The 20,226-nt window shown below is 37.6% G+C and overlaps 1 protein-coding gene and 1 pseudogene across 8 annotated transcripts in view; both read right to left on the reverse strand.

The window, feature by feature from the left end:
* The window catches only part of SLC25A16 (solute carrier family 25 member 16), a 34,404-nt gene extending 14,314 nt beyond the window's left edge, over window positions 1-20,090 (reverse strand). For 5 of the 7 annotated variants that reach the window (XM_082674172.1, XM_082674171.1, XM_082674177.1 and 2 more), the window contains exons 1-4: window positions 19,860-20,090; window positions 14,819-14,911; window positions 9,925-10,058; window positions 9,145-9,208 (exon numbers count right to left, since the gene is read on the reverse strand). In XM_082674172.1, coding sequence (XP_082530298.1) covers window positions 9,145-9,208; window positions 9,925-10,058; window positions 14,819-14,911; window positions 19,860-19,983 — 415 coding nt within the window. In that variant the 5' untranslated portion in view covers window positions 19,984-20,090. Of the gene's footprint in view, window positions 1-9,144; window positions 9,209-9,924; window positions 10,059-14,818; window positions 14,912-19,859 lie in introns of those variants that run through there. The other 2 variants (XM_082674174.1, XM_082674175.1) reach the window with 2 other exon arrangements.
* LOC309834689 (large ribosomal subunit protein eL31-like) lies at window positions 1,628-2,025 on the reverse strand (annotated as a pseudogene). Its single transcript has one exon. The product of its transcript is annotated as a large ribosomal subunit protein eL31-like (transcript).
* Window positions 20,091-20,226: the final 136 nt, after the last annotated feature.

Raw genomic sequence — 20,226 nt, forward strand, 5'->3', positions numbered from 1 at the left:
ATAAATGTCCAAGGTCATAGAAACAATTTATTTTAGGAATAAAATCTCCTGATAAACAAATTTAGTATTAAGTTCTAGATTTTCATCAATATATGATTTCAAATTCCATAAAATATCCAGATGAATTTTTTTAAATATGTATTTATTTATTTGCTTATTTGTTTACTTATTTATTTATTTATGGCTGCGTTGGGTATTCCTTGCTGCGCGGGGCTTTCTCCAGTTGGCGGTGAGCGGGGGCTACTCTTCGTGGCGGTGCACGGGCTTCTCATTGCGCTGGCTTCTTTTTTTTTTTTTTTTTTGCAGTACGCGGGCCTCTCACTGTCGTAGTCTCTCCCGTTGCGGAGCACAGGCTCCGGACGCGCAGGCTCAGCGGCCATGGCTCATGGGCCTAGCCGCTCCGCAGCATGTGGGATCTTCCCAGACCGGGGCACGAACCCTATAACCCTGCGTCGGCAGGTGGATTCTCAACCATTGCGCCACAGGGAAGTCCCCCAGCTGAATTTTTATTTGCATCTTTTTTACTGAGGTATAGTTATGTATCAGTTATTTTTAAAATTAAAAATAATCTTCTATTTTTGTAAAGTACCAAAGAAATATATGCTCAAGGTAAAAAAATTAGAAAATAATTTTTAAATATACATATTCATCCTCCAGAAATAACCACCTAAATATATAATATTACAAACCTTTTATACAGGGGCATTTACACACATCTAAACACATACACACATTTAAAACATGACAATGGGTTTCGCTGGTGGCACTGTGGTTAAGAATCCACCTGCCAACGCAGGGGACACGGGTTTGAGCCCTGGTCCGGTAAGATCCCACATGCTGCAGAGCAACTAAGCCCATGCGCGACAACTACTGAGCCTGCGCTCTTGAGCCCGTGAACCGCAACTGCTGAGCCTGTGTGCCACAACTACTGAAGTCCACATGCCTAGAGTCCATGCTCTGCCAACAACAGAAGCCACCATAAAGAGAAGCCTGCACACCACAATGAAGAGTAGCACCCGCTCGCCGCAACCAGAGAAAAGCCCGCGTGCAGCAACGAAGACACAACGCAGCCAAAAATAAAATAAATAAAATAAATTTATTTTAAAAAAGTACAAGATAATGGTGTAATTCTATTTTGTAGTAAATTTTTCCTACTTCACATTATATTGTGAACATCTTTCCACATGAGAAAAACATTACCTGGATGTACTATAATTTATTTAAACAATCCTCTTAGACATTTAGGTTGTCTCCATTATTTGCTACATGACACTGTAATAGTAAACAGTGCTTTGATGAATGTCCTTATAACTAAATATTTCATTATGGATTAAATTCCTAAAATAAAATTATTAGGACAATGCATAAGGCTTTTAACAGAAACTGCCTTCCAGAATGATTGTGCTGATTTATAATGTCATCCGTTAGAATATAAGTCCTATTTCTCTAACTTATCAGAAGTATTAGATAATTATTAGACAAGCAGAATATTCAATTATTAGATAATTTTTCCAACATTGGATGGGCAAAAAAACACTCTGTTATTTTGGTTTGTTTCTCATATGACATTCTTTTTCTTTTTTGGGGGGGTGCAGGCAGTTTTATAACTTTCTTTGACAATCAGTGGTCAGTTCCCTTCCACATCACCTGTGTAGATTTCTGAGAGTGGTGACAGATTTTTGAAAGTGGTTACCTCCTTGGTACATAGGTAACCAACATATAGAGCTTGTTTGGTGAATCTTCATCATCATTATGTTTTCTGGACAACTGCACACAGATATGGTAGGGGATATTCCTCCTATCTTTGGCCCAGACAGCTTTGTTAAGCATAGTGTCAATGAGCACATCGGGAGTTCCCATCTCCTTGCTGGCCAATTTCTGGATCTCTTTGAGTACCTGAGGGGCACACACTTGAAGTCCACTCCAGGGATGTGCTTGTGAATGTTAGTGGTGTACTCCCTGGTCACGACCTGGTTGGTGAGCAGATCGATGCTTCGTCTCACCACCCTTCTTTGCAGGAACCATCCTGCCAGGCCCAGGTTGGAAAGGAAGAGCTTGAGGTATTGTCAAGACTTTCTTTTTCTCTGTAGGCTTTTAACATGATAATTTCATCTTTTTATTAGTCTTACCAAATGAAAATATAATTTTTTTGCCACAACTTCGGCCTACAATAGCATACTAGGCATAAAAGTGGCAATTTAAGTGATTTCTGTATTCTTAACCTAATTTAACTTTTTAGTTTTAATTTTTTTGGCATGTTATTATTATTACTATCATTATTATTATTATTATTTTGGCTGTACCACATGGCTTGCGGGATCTTAGTTCCCTCTCCAGGGATCGAACCTGTGCCCCCTGCAGTGGAAGCACTGAGTCCTAACCACTGGACTGCCAAGGAAGTCCCAGTGTTAAATTTTTAATATTTGTTTAATATTATTTAAATAGACCTGAGATACCTTACCCCACTTACTTAGCAAATGCTGCTGTAACTTGCATCCATTTTTTTTAGCCCAAACTTAAATCTATACTAATTTTCAGAGCTTCTGCCACTCTCCCAAAAATCTAAATCAGTTCGCCACTCCTTATACATGGATTAGAAAACAATGTTCTTTATGTTATTATCTAGGTATCTCTCATGGCATCTCTACCTGGGTGATTATAACATTATCTCTGAGCTAAAAATCTACACAGCTAATATACTGTTAATACTTTAATGCAAACAAATGCAACCCTTCATTCTCTTTTCCCCGCTTAGTTCTCTCTTGAGAATGACCTCAATTACTTTAGACAATGAGCCGAAAGTCAGTTTGAATATGTTTAATTTTAAAAGCAAGGAATACTTTGTATCAAGTTTAGCCTAATGGTACTCCGAACAGGTTAGACTCATAGAAGAAAGGCTGATTTATGATTCACTTATCTGTGATTTAGCTGTAAACGATATTTTAAACCTTCCTTTTTTTAGTTTGCACATAACAATAAAGACTGTCTACTATGTGCCAAGCACACCATACCAGGCACTTTACAAATACCACCTCTAATCCTCAAATACCAAGTACCACCAACAATCCTACAAGGTAGAAAATTGAGGCTCAAAGTAGTTAAGTGAGTTGACCAAATTCACAGTTTCTGTATCACAGAGTAGAATTTGAGACTAAATTTTCTGACTCATATCACAACATATATTGCCTTCCCTGTAATTTTCTTTTCTCAAACATTTAGTTAGTATTTTCTAAACTTAAATTTTTAGTTCAGAAATTCCATCAGTTCAGTGATTAGAAATGTCAGTCCCTCATTTCAGCCAATTTGATTTTGAGCTGTACATCTGAGCCATTTGTTTTCAAGCTATTCATTTTCAAACTTGTTTTTTATTTAACTTGTTTTTTATCTATTGGTATTCAAACCAGCCATGTCTGGCAGCCAAGGCAGTGACTCTTCTAAATGGCCTCTTTGAAGCTGAATCTAAACTAATACAGTACAAATGTGATGTTCCTAAGACAAGGTTTGGCAATAATATCACATTTAAGTCACAGCAAATACCTTATTATCCAGATATTTATAAAACTACATATTTCGCAGCTTGGTTTAATTTTTTGCAGCTTGTGCTAAATATTTTGCAAGGGAAAATTTTACAAAATAAAATGAGGAGAGATTATCTATAAACTAGTTCCATGTTTATTGAAAATGGTTCATATTAAGGAGTTTAACAAATATAGGAAAGAATCAAAAGGCTGACCATTTTAAGGCTTGATCATCCTGACACAATTTGAACATCAGATTTTGCTAGGATTTGCCCAGATCATCACTATTCATTTTTTTTTTTTTATGCTTCTGTACATTTTTACAACTCCCATATTTTTTTTCTACTCCCTATCTGGATCACTTTCGTCTTGCCTCTCCTATTTGTTCTCCCCACTCCATTTATTTCTTCTTTCCTTCTCACATGCTCCAAGCCTTCTCATTGTCTTCTTACTGGTTTCAAGTGGCTTAACATGAAATAACTGAATTAACAAAGTGATCAAAACAGTAAATTGGTAGAAAATGGAAATGGAAAATGGAAATTTCTGGACATCCAGAAATTTCTAAAGGTAAAGGAGGCATTAGTTTAAAAGCTGTAAGACCATGAGTCAGGCTGAGGAACTGGCATAACCTAATTGTACATCAGAGAATGGTAAAAATAATGCCAATGATTACTATAATGCTAAACTGATGATCTAGTTTTACAATTTTTCGGCCAGTTTACTTCACTATGTTTTTATATGGTATATTTCTTTTGAATTTGAGCAATCAAATCTTCCTAAAGAAAAACAAAACCTTTTAACCAGGATGTTTAAAACTTTCAAAGTTTGGGCTTCCCTGGTGGTGCAGTGGTTGAGAGTCCGCCTGCCGATGCAGGAGACGCGGGTTCGTGCCCCGGTCTGGGAGGATCCCACATGCCACGGAGCGGCTGGGCCCGTGAGCCATGGCCGCTGGGCCTGCACATCCGGAGCCTGTGCTCCGCAACGGGAGAGGCCACGACAGGGAGAGGCCCGCGTACCGCAAAAAAAAAAAAAAAAAAAAAAAACAGCTTACAAAGTTTTTTGTTGTTGCTGTTGTTCACTATTTCTAAAAACAACTCAGTGATTTAAATGTAATTTTAAAATTTAGAATTTAGCAAGAAGATTTTTAATAATTTTGTACTCCGATAAATCTTGAAAACTCTTTAAGATTTTAAATGTTTTCTTTTAAAAAAAAGATTTTAAATGTTTATTTATCCTTGGAATAAGTGGGATGTGAGAACTATTCTTCTGATAGTCATATTTTACCCTTCACTCTAAGTATAAAATTATGAAGCCCTCTACAGGCTGGATTTAGACTTTCAAAAGCTGTAAAAGTCTAAAAGCCCTAAATACAGAAAAGATTATGACATCTTATATTGTTCAAACGAGAAACAATAATGCACTGTAAAGTAAGTTTGAGCATATCCAACTAAGTTCTTTTTTTTAAACATTTATTTATTTATTTATTTGGCTGCGCTGGGTCTTAGTTGCAGCACGTGGGATCTTTTAGTTGCGGCATGAGGGTTCTTTAGTTGCAGCATGTGGGATCTAGTTCTCTGACCAGGAATCAAACCTGGGCCCCCTGCATTGGGAGTGCAGAGTCTTAGCCACTGGACCACCAGGAAAGTCCCTCCAACTAAGTTCTGATTCACTTCATGATGACTATGTCAATGCTTTTTTTTTTTTTATGTCAATGCTTTTTAAAAATACCACACCATTAAGTTCCTTTTTCTCCACACTCTCTCCAGAATTTATTATTTATAGACTTTTTGATAATAGCCATTCTGACTGGTGTGAGGTGATACCTCATTGTGGTTTTGATTTGCGCTTCTCTAATAATTAGCGATGTTCAGCATCTTTTCATTTGCCTGTTGGCCATCTGGATGTCTTCTTTGGAGAAATGTCTATTTAGGTCTTCTGCCCATTTTTTGACTGGGCCGTTCATTTTCTGAGGAATAAGGAATTCAAGTGGCTGGCTCAAGAAATGTAACAAGCCGCTGGCATGGAAAGTTTAATAACATTCCCCCATACTTATGGAGGACCTCAGATCTTTCAGAATGTTTTCACAGAATTCTTTACTCTGACCCTTAGAACAACTAAGAAAGAAAGGGAGTTGAACAATCATAAGTTCTACTTTAACAAATGGATAAATGAATTATGGCAGGCTCAGATGACCTGCCCATAGTCAAAGGACATGTATGTAATGGAGGCCAGCCACGATCCCAGGCAGTAAGTGTTCTGTCCATCTGACCTCCCAGCCTTACGCCAAGCACTAAACTAGAGCAGACCAGAAATGGCCACAAGCAGAACTCAGCTCGTTGCTTCTGGTTTCTGACAACTTCCTTCTTTTTCCTCTTCTCTATCCTGTCACTCTTAGTTTCATAGGAACTGGCAGATCAAGATTTATTTCAAACAAGTGAAACATACAGAAAGAAAGGAGAAGGCCTTCCTTAAATATACAAACCTTGATTCTCAGTCTCTAGTTTTTCCTTTTTGAATGACTGAGATTCAATATGTACTGGATTGTAGTTGTAGGATGAGGGAAAATGTTGAAGTTCAAAAAAGCTTTAAAATAAGCTCTGTTGAAATGATCATGAAAAACATACCATTTTTAATTTTGGCAAATATAAAATTTCCAAACTTATGTTCAAAGACCACCAAAAGTACAGAAGCAAAGATACCAGATATAAATAAAATTAACCAGAACATTTATTTCAACTGTTTAAAATCATAAAAGCAAAATGTAAATTATAATTACTTAAACATGGTAATAAAAAGAGAAATATTGGTTAATGGAAGCACTAGTCTTATCTATAATAGCTAGAATTTTTTTAACCTCTTTTCTTTAAAAATTAAAATTTATACTTGAAGTTCCTTTGGTTTATTATTATTTTCTAGTGTATATTGAAACCTTGATGTTAACACGTCTTTCATTTCAGAAATATGAACACGCTAGTCAAGAAATAATCAAGTGCCACGAAAAGGAAATAATACAAAGTCTTTAGGATTTTACTCATATTCATAATCCTACTTCATCTTTCCTACAACCCTAAAAGAAAGAATTTGACCTGTCACTTATAAAATCAAATTTAAGAGACAAAAAAATTTTTAAGTGATGTAAGAAATCATAAATTTTAAGATTTGGAAACTTTACTAAAATTTTCCTTCTGCAAAATGAGAGATAATCATAGCACTTTCCTCACAGTATCTTTCTGTGAACTACATGTCAAGTACTCAAAGATTACATGGCAAGTGCTCAGGTCTGTGAAGGGTACAAAGCAAGTGAACAATACATGCTAGCTAATGTTACTCACCAGCACTGCCATGCCAGGGTAAAATACTAAAATATTTCTACAGCAGTTGACAAATAGCTGTTGCTCCAGCTTCCAAGATCTCCCACATCATGACTCTGGTAGTCTCTTCCCCAACCAGAGCTCCCACCACCACCACATACTGTGTCCTGATCCAGTCATGAAAAAGTTAGTTGGAGGCTTTCAGAGCCTGTCCTATTTGTTAGTACCTCTACGGTTGGTTTGCTAAATATTTTAGATAATATTCCTGGTTACTTTTAATACTTATTGATCTTGGGTCAGTCTGCCAGAAGTCAAAAAGAGTTAAATAAACATTGCGTAAGGCAAAACCCTGGATAAGGTAGGTCAGGTTGGACATTATAAATCTAGGTCCAAAAAAATCAACTGAAATCCTACAAACCTTGTGATAACCACATAGTTAAGATTTTGATATACCACCTTCCAATGGTCTTATTTCCATTAGCAGAAATAAAAACTGTTAACGTGTTGGTTTATAACCTTGCAGATGTTTCTTTAATGAATATTTACATATGTATTTACTTTTTAAAAACCAAAATATGATATAGCATATTAAACATTCTCTTTTGTAACTTCCTTTCTACATATGATGTAAACATCCTTCTCTGTCAATAAATACAATTCTACAAATGTACAAAAAAAATCTAGTACTGGAAGTATAGAATTCTGACATGGATTTTTTTTTTTTACCACTCTTCTATTGCTACATACTTAAATTACCTTTTGGTGTGAGAAACAAAAAAACAATGAAAATCTAACATTTAAAAAAAAATCAATATAAAAAAAAGTTTTAGTGGAAAACATGAATAAATGTTTTTATCTTAGAATGGGGAAGGCATTTCTCAACACAATTCAAAAAATTTTGAAGCCACAGAGGAAAAGACTAACCCATTTGGCTATGTAATATTTCTATATGGGGGGGAACTTTTGGATGATTTTTCCAAAAAAATCACAAATAAGGTTAAAAGACAAATCTAGAACTGGGAAATAAAATAATAGCAATATTTGACAGAAAAAAAAATGTCTTAATTCCCAAACTCATAAAAATGAATATTCAAAGAATAGAAACAATTCAAGGCTGAAAGTAAGAAATACAAATGGTCAATAAACATTTGAAAAGCTGACCAAGCTTACTCATAATTAATTGCCAAATACTAAAAATTTAATAAGGCCCAGTGTTGATATGGTATGTAGGGGAAAGGGCTACTGAAAGCATTAAGGAGATCAGTTGTTTGCAAAGGTCTATCAAAAATTAAATACAGGGCTTCCCTGGTGGCGCAGTGGTTGAGAGTCCGCCTGCTGATGCAGGGGACACGGGTTCGTGCCCCGGTCCGGGGAGATCCCACATGCCGCGGAGCGGCTGGGCCTGTGAGCCATGGCCGCTGAGCTTGCGCGTCCGGAGCCTGTGCTCCGCAACGGGAGAGGCCACAACAGTGAGAGGCCTGCGTACCGCAAAAAAAAAAAAATTAAATACACATATCCTCTGATAAAGTAATTTCCCTTCTGAAAATTATTCTACAGATATATTCACACAAGTACAATGTGTTATTTGCAAAACAAAAATTTTAACTATCCCAAACGTCAATCAATAGGGGACTGAGTAAATAAATAATGGGCCATTTTTACCGTAGAATATAACACATTTCTTCACAAAATTAAGAAAGATCTATGTACTGATACAGAAGAGAGTCCTAAGATAACTATAAAAGTTCTAATCCTATAGAATAGTATTGGAAAAAAGCACACATAAGAAACTGCTAATAGTGATTGCTTCTAGGGAGCAGAACTATTTTCATTGTATAGGAATATGTATTACTGTAGTCATTATAATTTTTTTAATTTTTTGAAAGAAAAAAATAAACATTTCCAGAAGGAGAACTGTCAAAGGGAATGTATGATTTTCACATAGCTGTAAGTTTAGACTACTCCTTATATCTCCTACTGTAAAACACTCTGAGTTGGGATATTAATGATTTCTTGCATAATTGAGCATAGGAAGATAACAAATGTGTGCTACTTAATCAATGTCACACATATTACCTAAAGCAAATTAAGTATTTTAATAGAAAATTAATTTGCAGAAATAAAATATACCCACTCCTGTATAGCACAGGGAACTATATTCAATATCCTGTGATAAACCATAATGGAAAAGAATATTAAAAAAAAGAATGTCTCTATGTGTATAACTGAGGCACTTTGCTGTACAACAGAGATGGCACAACATTGTGAATCAACTCTACTTCAGTTAAAAACAAAAAATTACCCACTCCTCTTACCTGCCATGGACCCAGCCATTAATCTGTGTACATGACCAGAAACTCCCAGTTTTGTAGTTATTAACTAGAAACCAAAAACATCAAATTATGCACTTTTACAGAAGCAATCTTGCCAAATGTACTATATTACACATTGATGACCACAAATACTCAAAGTGTGAATGGGAGTAGTAGGAATAAAATGCTACTATAGACAGTGAAATCTTGATACTGCTTACTTTTCATTTTAAGATACCCTATGATAATTTTTTAAAAATTATTCTTAGAATACCCTATGAAATTTAATTCATTAAACTCCTTTCTGTGTTAAGATGTTTGAGAGAATAAACTTTCAGTCAGCCAGAAAAGAGAAACTTAGTATGATGGGAAAAGCTGTTAACTTACAGCATTACTCAAAAACAGACTTTCACAATATGGTCTCACTAGTTTATTTAATAAGAAAATCCAGTGTTCCTCTCCTACAACTGAGAAACAAAAAGCATATCAAAAAGCTATTAATATTTTATGGATTTATTATTAGCTACTTGAAGGATATTTTGGCTCTTCTTCGTAAGTATAAACATAAACAATTTACTAAAAAATGACTAACAATCCTGGAACAGATAACTCCAAAACCAAGTTATATTTAAAAACTTAAACTATCACAAGCCTTAGTCTTTCAAGAAGGCATTACTTTATCCATTCATCCAAAGTAACTTTAAAGGTCAAAGCAAATGCCTTGTCAATTAAGTATGATATTCAAAGACACAAAAGAGGAAAACAAGATAAAGTTTCAAGTACCGTTTTATAATGCTCAAATGCCATAAACTGGATTGCACCATAAGGAAAAATTCGAATCATCATTGCACCATTCCCTTTATACAATCCAAGGTATCCCTCCTTTTGGGGAACAGCACGCAATGTAGAAAATACTCCTATTTTTAGAAAGATTTTTAGAAGAAAAATACTATTAAAACCGAGAAAACTACCTAAATTCAAATTTTCATGACAATCACAGATAAAGATTACTATGCCATCATTCATGATATAATTTTGCTTGAGGAATTACATGAATAGTAATTTCTGTATAACAGTTAAAGCTACGTAAAATACATCATATGTCCAAATTATGTAAATATTCCTCATGTAAAAATATAAAACATACTATAGCAAGAACAGTTACAAATTATAGTAAATTATATTTATAATTATTGTAAATTAATTAATCTCTAGCAACCTAAAAGAATATTAATAGAAATATATTCAACATCCAGATAATACACTGTGGATGACTATTTGGAAGGACGAAGGAAGGTTTCCCAGACTGACCCAGACACCTGTGTGGTTTGTTTACGAAAGAAACTGCTAAATAGAAGAAACAAATAAAAAACCTACCAATTAAAAAACTATTTAAATTGGGGGGCAAATTTTCATTAGTAGTACACTTTAATTAGGAATAGAGATAAACAAAGGCCTGAGTTCTGATCCGATATACTGATATGTTTATTATTCTAATAATGTCAATCACTAATCCTATTTGCAGTACAGACTTCTACATTCCATTATTAAACTATTTAAATTCCAATATTAAACTATTTAAATTCAGGTTCCTTTCCAATTTTTCAAACAAAAATCAGATCAAATATGAAGGTAAATCACTGGGCTCATTTCGAATTTTAGAATTCAAGTAACCTTTTGATCCCTTCGCAGAAATCAAAACTGTAGGTACTTACTAACATCCAAGAAAAGATATACTCTAAAAGCATTTTTAATAAGCAGATATCTAAGTGGACTAATAATGTATTAAAAAGAATTTTATTTGGGTTGTTCCCTGCTGGCCTAGTAGTTAGGATTCCAGGCTTTCACTGCTGTGGTCCGGGGTCAATCCCTGGTCGGGGAACTGAGATGTCGCAAGCCACGTAGCGCGGCCAGGGGGAAAAAAAAATAGAATTCTGATATATATATATATATATATATATATATATATACACACACACACACACACACACGTACAGCTATATGTATAATATAAAGTTCTTCCAAAATACATGAATAATACAACTAAATATATTCACCCCTCCCTAAAAAAAATTCTATCAAAGACATCCTCTTGCTGGAAGAGAAGAGTAATGATAAGCTCAGTTTAATTTTATTTAAATGTGTTTGTAATAATTTAAGGGTAATCAAACTTAGAACAGTGGCCACCTAGCAGGAACAGGAAGGCTAACGATGAGAGAGAGTACAGAGGAGGTTTCAACTGTACTGATGATGTTTATTTCTGAAGTTCTGTGCAGCTCCCCATATGTTTATTATATTATTCTCTAAAACTCTTTGATTGTTACAAATATTTAAAGAGAAATCATTAGTAGAAGTGAAATAAAGTTATTTCAAAAAAAGGAAATCCAGGGACTTCCGTGGTGGTCCAGTGGTTAAGCCTGCGCTTCCAGTGCAGGGGAGCACAGGTTCAATCCCTGGGCGGGGGGGCGGGAACTAGGATCCCACATGCCGTGGGGCCAATAAATAAATAAAATTTTTTTTTTAAAAAAAGGAAATCCAGGAAACAAGGAGCAGGGGAGGGTGGCTGGAGAGGATACAAGAAAAGCACAATGAACAGAAAACATAAGTCTATGATTGAAAAGAAAATCTAAAAGATATAAATCCGGGACTTCCTTGGTGGTCCAGTGGTAAAGAATCTGCCTTCCAGTGAGGGGACACGGGTTTGATACCTGGTTGGGGAACTAAGATCCCATATGCTGTGGGGCAACTATGCCCGTGTGCTACAACAAAAGAACCCACAACGAAGATCCTGCATGTCTCAACTAAGACCTGACACAGCGAAAAGTAAATAAATAAAACTTAAAAATATTTTTTAAAAAAAGATATAAATCCTTCTATTAAAAGCCAAACTCTCAAATTCTGTTAAAAGGCAATGCCTAACCAAATGCTTTTCACAAAAATCTCACCTAAAACAATAACACAGAAAGACAGAGTAAGACTGAATGTTGAATGTTTTCAAATGGCATTTAAATATCCATTGAGATAATCACGTTATTTTTCTCCTTCAACCTATAGTCTACTATTTTTACTTTGGGAAATTGAGATTTTCTTTATGGCATAACACTGAACCAAGTTTTGCATGTGTTACAAGCATATTTGGAAAGAATATGTATTCTCTGCAGGGTGCAAAGTCCTCTTGTCTATGTTATATCAAGCTTGTGTGTTATTTAGATCCTTTTCTGTATCTTTATTTTGTCAAGATAGGATTACAAGGAATTAACAGTTGGTAAAATATAAGCATATGCTTGTGTATATATACATAAGCTCTGAAGGAAAAGGGAAGAAAACTGTAAATGCTTGATTCTAACGAGGGGACAAGGAGAAAGACGTTTGCTTTTGCACTTTTTGAATTATGAACTTGTGAAAATATTATACATTCAAAAAATAAATAAAATGTAAAAATAACAAAATTTAAAGGATTTTTAAAGAATCCTATTATGATTCAGCTACCTATTTTTATATCACATTGACTGTAAAAAGTTAAATGGAGGTCAAAGATTTTTAATATACCACAGGAAAAAATTCTTTACATTCGGTGCAAATTGCGGAAGAAGAAATTCTGATTATACCCCTTCCTTTTCATTTGGCCACAATAATTTTGATTCAAAATAAAAAGTAGTTTTTGATGCCTTGGAAATAACGCCATACACTTTTTAAAAGAAGCTAAAGTACAAATTTTATTCAATAGCATACCTTTATCATCTTTAATTTGACTGTGAAAAATCATGTTTTTAAATTTAAGCAAAACTGAAAAACTATCTTATGCATGTAAAAAGGGAGGCACCTAGAATAAAATGCCCAACAATATTTTTAAAATAAATTAATAAGCCATTAATACTTTTCTTTTGGCTTGTATATTTTAAAGATACATGAAACTCCATCCACTACACCAATAGTTCATTGCTGCACTACAGGAATTCTGTTTCAAATTCTGCATGCCTTGTAGGGTACACTGTAACCCGTGGCATGCAGCCCTGTAGAGCGTGAAATCTAATGTGAATATGTAAACTAACGATTACAAATCAGGAAACAAAACAACATACATCAGCATGGGGAGAAGTTTAAAAGAATAAAACAATACTGCTCAGACATTCATATGCTGGGTCACTGTCAAACACCGCGAGATATTGGGTAATATAATTCATCTCCTTTTCACCCTCAATTTAGACTACAAAAGAAAATCATTTCCTTCCTTTCCAGTTTTATATAATCTCTCAATAAGTTCAAAGGTCTTATTCTTTCTATACATGAGCAGTACACTGAGAAGATATAGAATTCATTTCTAGATACAAAGATATTAGCAAAATTTTTCTTTCAATTTAAAGAACAGACTTTGTATTAAAAATATTGACAGGAAAATGAGACACGATAAATATAAAATCACATTTTAAAAACCCAATTGTTAAAATAATTGATTCTTATTCACTCTGTTAAATATCTTTCTTAAAAATGATGCATAGATCATGCAGAGCACACATCATTCCCATTACTGAAGCATGAAACTGTAAAGCAATGGAGTAGTATGAGTTAGTTGCCTTGACCTAACTTCTTTCTTGGTCTCTATTCACATTAAATTTATTCTTTTAAATCTTCTTCCCTCTAATTGAAAATTTAATATATGTTTAACATGTATTATAAATTAGCTTAGAGGAAAAAAATTACCTATAATCTCACCACTGAAAATTAACCACTTAATGTTCATATTTCTCCTTCTAGCCTTTCGTCTAAACACATTTACTTAGATAAAATGCAATATGATTAAACCATTTGCAACATTTTTTCATTTAACTAATATATTATGAACATTCTTCCTAGTCAATTAATATTCTTTTACAATTTTTTATGATTGCAAAATAGTCTATAATATGGACTTATCTATTTAAGTAATACTTTTATTTAACTTAGCCAATTCCCTATTAAACATTTTGGTTGGCTCTTTCTTTTTTTTAACCAACATAAATAATGCTTTCATTCTTGTATATACATATTTGAGCACATTTCTGATTACTTGCTTGAAACAACCTCCTAGAACTAGAATTGCAAGGCCAAAGAATATGTATCTTTTCAAGACTTTTGATGCATATCACCAAAATGCCCTCCAAAAAGGCTATAAAAAATCCTTACTCCCACCAATGATATATCAGAGTGTCCATGTTAATTATAATAGCTGGTTTTTATGTTTACAAGGAACAACTAAGGGCTCGATATTTTTTTAACAATGCAAGTTTATACTAATTGCATTGGATTCTGCTTGCCCTAAGATATCTATAACACATGCTTAAGTGTTTAAAGGAATAAACCTTATCTCTATCACTAGTTGGATTTTTTTTTTAAATCAAGCTGAGCTATTATGTGTGTCCATTAAGGATGTGATTTGTTAATCTCAATAAATAAATATGTAGTACTTACTTCAATGATTCAAAGATTTTAGAGTACATTAGTACCCTAAAATGATAAACATATATAACCATTATTGCAAATGAAATGATTAAAATAGCTAAGAGATACATCCCTTGTAAAATCTGCCCCCAAACTTGAACTCCCTTTTGTGTCCTCTTTCCACTATAATTCACAACTAGAAACGAAGACAGCAGATGGATAACATTTTCATTTTTCTCTTTAGCATCAATTAACTCACCCAAGTGTTTGTAATGGTGATTGTGAGCTTGTAATAAAACCTTCACTCGATCCAAAGGAGCAACTGTTGTTTTGGCACAGCATCCAGCAATACCTAAAAAATTTGAAAAGATCAGGAAGAAATTCCATATCATTTCTTTCCAGATGGAAATCATTATTTAGAGGCTAGCATACCCTCTAATCTCTAATTTGATCTCCATGGGTAGAACTGCCCAGTAGCAGGGATATGTAGATGATGGGTCCCCATTCTCTACAATTTAATTATTGAGAATGTCAGACTTAATAAGTTTGAAGAGTGTAAATCTGCCCCCTAATTCCTGATGAACATTGGAATCTTGCTAAATGTGGTTATGGAGACAGACACTTGGAGGGACTTACCCCCCTATAAGCCTCTGTTTGAAATAACATCTTCTTCTTCTGGATGACTTCTCATTGAAATAATCAAATTTCACCCGTAAAATTCAGTCATTCATTTATCCACTCAGCAATTATGTATTTGGTCCCTACCACATGCCACTGTGCAGACATGTGGATGACGGTAAAGTGCATACATGGGCTTTAGCATAAATCAGAATCCAGGTGAGCCCTAATAGCTTGGCATGCTTCTAAGGTGACAGTATATAAAGATTTTTTGCTACAGACTGTTTGTGTCCCCCCAAAATTCATACGTTGAAAACTAATTCCTAGTGATGGCATTTAGAGGTGGAGGTGGTATTAGAGGAGGTGATTAGGACCCTCATGAACGGAATTAATGCCCTTATAAAAGAGGCCCCAGAGGGACTTCCCTGGAGGTCCAGTGGTTAAGGCTCTGTGCTTCCACTGCAGGGGGGCACAGGTTCAATCCCTGGTCGGGGAACTAGGATTCCGCAGGCTGTACGGCCAAGAAAAAAAAGAGGCCCCAGAGAGATGCCTGGCCCCTTCCACCATGCAGAAACACCAGCTATGAGGAAGCAGGTCCTCCCCAGATATTTGCTGGCACCATGACCTTGGACTTCCCAGTTTCCAGAACTATGAGAAAGAAGTTTGTTGTTTATAAGTCACCCAGATTACAGTATTTTTGTTATAGTAGCCTGAACCATCTAAGACACTTCTGTAAGGTACCTTACATGTAGTAAGCACTCAACCAAATGAGTTGTTACTATCATAACAAGGTGGACAAAAATGTCCTTGGTGTCTTTTTTTTTTTTTTTTTTTGTGGTACACGGGCCTCTCACTGTTGCGGCCTCTCCCGTTGCGGAGCACAGGCTCCGGACGCGCAGGCTCAGCGGCCATGGCTCACGGGCCCAGCCGCTCCGCGGCATGTGGGATCCTCCCGGACTGGGTCACGAACCCGTGTCCTCTGCATCGGCAGGCAGACTCTCAACCACTGCGCCACCAGGGAAGCCCCCTTGGTGTCTTTTTTATGGTTATGTTAAGCTCTTCATCATTGCATATTTGTTAAGGAAGGTACAAGAGGACTGGGATACTGTGAGTCTCTTTACTACTGCATCCCCAGAGACCAGTTCAGGGCCTGGCACCTAACAGGTACTCAATACCTGTTTACTGAATGAATGAAGAGTCTTACTTTACAAACTTTTAAAAATATAAGACAAAATCCACACACATTTACTTAATAGCTCAGCATGTAACTGATGCTAAAATGCATATTCTGAAATACCCAAAAATAAAATGCCTATTTGTACTCAAATATTAAATCCACATATAAGTTTCTATATCAAGCTTCTCTTATCTGAACTAATGGAAATAACAGTTATGGCTACTCAAAATTGAGAATAAGCTAAAAATAATTTTCATTCGGTATATTTGGTTTCAGAATAGTTTTTTATATAATTATCTTCCCATTCATTATGAAATAACCACATAAAAATTATTTAGAAACTGTTGAATAAGTAGTTTCTTTTAACAATATCTTTACTTGCTTATCACACCACTTTATAGCTCAATTAATCATCACAAAAGTCCACTGAGTAAGGTCAAGTAGCCTTTATCTTCATTTTGAACAGCTGAACTTAAGATATTTGCCAAAGACGACTTCCCTGGCGGCACAGTGGTTAAGAATCCGCCTGCCAATGCACGAGACACGGGTTCAAGCCCTGGTCCGGGAATATCCTGCATGCTGCGGAGCAGCTAAGACCCTGCGCCACAACTACTGAGCCTGCGCTCTGGAGCCCACAAGCCACAACTACTGAACCTGCATGCCGCAACTACTGAAGCCCGTACGCCTAGAGCCAGTGCTCCTCAACGAGAGAAGCCATGGCAATGAGAAGACTGCGCACCACAACGAAGAGTAGCCCCCCGCTCACGGCAACTAGAGAAAGCCTGCGTGCGGCAATGAAGACCCAGTACAGCCAAAAATAAATTAATTTATTTATTTAAAAAAAAAAAGATTTGCCAAAGACCACTGCTAATCACCAATAAAAAACATGTATGGGTCTTCCCTGGTGGCGCAGTGGTTGAAAGTCCGCCTGCCGATGCAGGGGGCACGGGTTCGTGCCCCGGTCCGGGAAGATCCCACATGCTGTGGAGCGGCTGGGCCCGTGAGCCATGGCCGCTGAGCCTGCGCGTCCGGAGCCTGTGCTCCGCAACGGTAGAGGCCGTCGCAGTGAGAGGCCCACGTACCGGGGGAAAAGAAAAAAAAAAAAAAAGAATCAGGTTAAAAACACATATGGTGGGGCTTCCCTGGTGGCGCAGTGGTCTGCCTGCTAATGCAGGGGACACGGGTTCGAGCCCTGGTCTGGGAGGATCCCACATGCCGCGGAGCGACTAAGCCCGTGCGCCACAACTACTGAGCCTGCGCGTCTGGAGCCTCTGCTCCGCAACAAGAGAGGCCGTGATAGTGAGAGGCCCGTGCACTGCGATGAAGAGTGGCCCCCGCTTGCCACAACTAGAGAAAGCCCTCGCACAGAAACGAAGACCCAACACAGCAAAAATAAATTAATTAATTAATTAAAAAAACACGTATGGTTTCCTTTGTACCCGGTACTAGGCTAAGAGATTCAACTGCAGGCACTATGCCAAGGCTTTTACAGGTCCTTTCTCATTTAATCATTACAATTACATTCTGAGGTAGGTACTCTATTTTCCCATTTAAAGGATGGGGAAACTGAGGCAAAGGGAGGTTAAGTAACTTGCCCAATGGTATTTTCTCATATCACTTGGACCAGGAGCGCCTATAATGGTTATAAAAATCTGTGAGCAACTTTTTTTTTTCCTTCCCATTTCAATGACAACTTCATCCTTTCAGCTGCTCAAACCAAAATAAGTCCCCCTTTGACTTCTCTTCTTTACCCATCTCTAATCTGTCAGAAAATCATTTATTCTATCTATATCCAGATTATCACAATTTTTCACCACCTCCCCTGCTACTAACCTGATCCAAGCCACCATCATCTATCATCTGAATTACTGCAATAACCACCAAACGGGTCTCCCTGCTTCCATATTTACATCCCTGCAGTTATTCTCCACAGAGCAGCCCAAGTAATCCTTTGGAAACATGTCATATCATGTCACTTCTCTACTAAAGACCTGCAATGGCTCCCTACTTCACTCCAAGTAAAAGTTAGAATCTTTACAGTGGTTTACAAGACCCTTCATTTCCTGTCCCCTTTAACTTTCTAACCTCCTTCCCCCATCAGCACCACCTGGCTCCAGCCACGTAGGTCTCACTGCTGTTCTTTGAACCGATAAGCTCCTCCCTGACTTTGAAGACTTTGCTTTAGCTTTTCTTCCCACCTGGAAGGCTCCTTCTTAGACATCAACTTGCTAAACTCCCTCACGTTTTCAAGTTTGCTCAAGTGTCATCCTCCCAATGAGACATCACGAATTATCCTATTTAATACTGTACCCACGTAGCCTCTACATTTCCTTGCCCCATTCTCCTTTTTACTTCTTCCCATTCCATTCGTCATGTTCTAATATACTATATAACTTATTTTTTCATTTTGCTTATCGCCTTTCTCACAACAAGTCCCCAACCAATGTAAACTCTAGGATCTTTGTTTTATTCCCTTATATACACTGAGCATGTAGCAGACACTGAAATATTCCTTGTATAAATAAATGAATGACTTTTTATCAGCAGAACAAAATAATTCTTAATACTATTGCAGCATACAGATATCTTTCTACAAGTCCTCATAATGTGGAATTTTAAAAATTCCCAGTCTTTACAAATAAATAAATGATGACAACCCAGACAGTCAACTAAGAGAGGGTAGAGACTGAAACACCTCTTTATGGGAAAGCAGAAGAAATTTCTGAGAGACAATATGAAACTTCTGGCCCGACAGTCACACCAATAGTAGGGCTGGGGCTTCCCTGGTGGCGCAGTGGTTGAGAGTCCGCCTGCCGATGCAGGGGACACGGGTTCGTGCCCCGGTCCGGGAAGATCCCACATGCCGCGGAGCGGCTGGGCCCGTGAGCCATGGCCGCTGAGCCTACGCGTCCGGAGCCTGTGCTCTGCAACAGGAGAGGCCACAACAGTGAGAGGCCCGCAAAAAATATATATATATATATATAGTAGGTTTGTACCAGCTACCTGTCAAGTACCTGTGGCACAGTGTTCTAGAATCACCGGAACCAGCTTTGCTTGTAGACAGTTTTGCACAATTTCCCAGTCATCCTTAAAAAGCTGACCTCCCATGTTTATTTTCTTTTAAGCAAACATCAAAATCCAATTCTACTGTCCGTCGTGCAGTCTTTATAAAAGAAAGGAGTGCCCAGCATGTTGCACTGAAACCCTGACGTCCTTTAAGGGACTCCTCTCTTTTTCCTACTATCCAACCCTGAAGAACTGGTGCCTGGTTCAGCCCTTCCACGGCTCCAGTCGCTCCTCGACAGCTCGAGACCCTTCCTCCCCAGGATCCTGCTGTCATTAGTCAAGGGATTCTTAGAGGTTACAGCGGGTCCGGGCAAACACCTGCCAGGGCATTGGAGCAGCCAGAGTCCAAGAATGTTATCGCGGCCGCATACACCCGACCTGCCCCGGATCCCGCCCCGGCCACCCAGTGCGCGGCCAGGTCCTCCCGGCGGAAACCCACCTCCGGCCAGGAAGGAGCGCAGCCAGTAGAAATCTCTGCGGGCGGCTGGCCCTCCGGCTCCTGCCGCCTGCGGCATCGCGGGAGGTGGCTCGGCTGCTGCCAGGGCCGCCGCCGCCTCCGCCATCAGGACCAGGGCCGCGTCGGGAGCTTTGGTCGCTAATTTATAACCCAAGCGCCCTAGCCATGGCCAGAGCAGGCAGTGACAGGGCACCGACCGCCGCACGGCGGGACGGAACACCACGGGCGGCGCGGCGCTGGCTGATGGCGTAGGCCAGGGGCGGGGCCTGGGTCAAGGCCCGAAGCGGGAGTCGCCGGGGCTGGACACCTCCCACTCTCACCAGGCTCGCACCACATCTCTACTTCTGGC

This window comes from Grampus griseus, assembly GCF_964374135.1.
Source record: "Grampus griseus genome assembly, chromosome: 16".
NCBI lineage: Eukaryota > Metazoa > Chordata > Mammalia > Artiodactyla > Delphinidae > Grampus > Grampus griseus.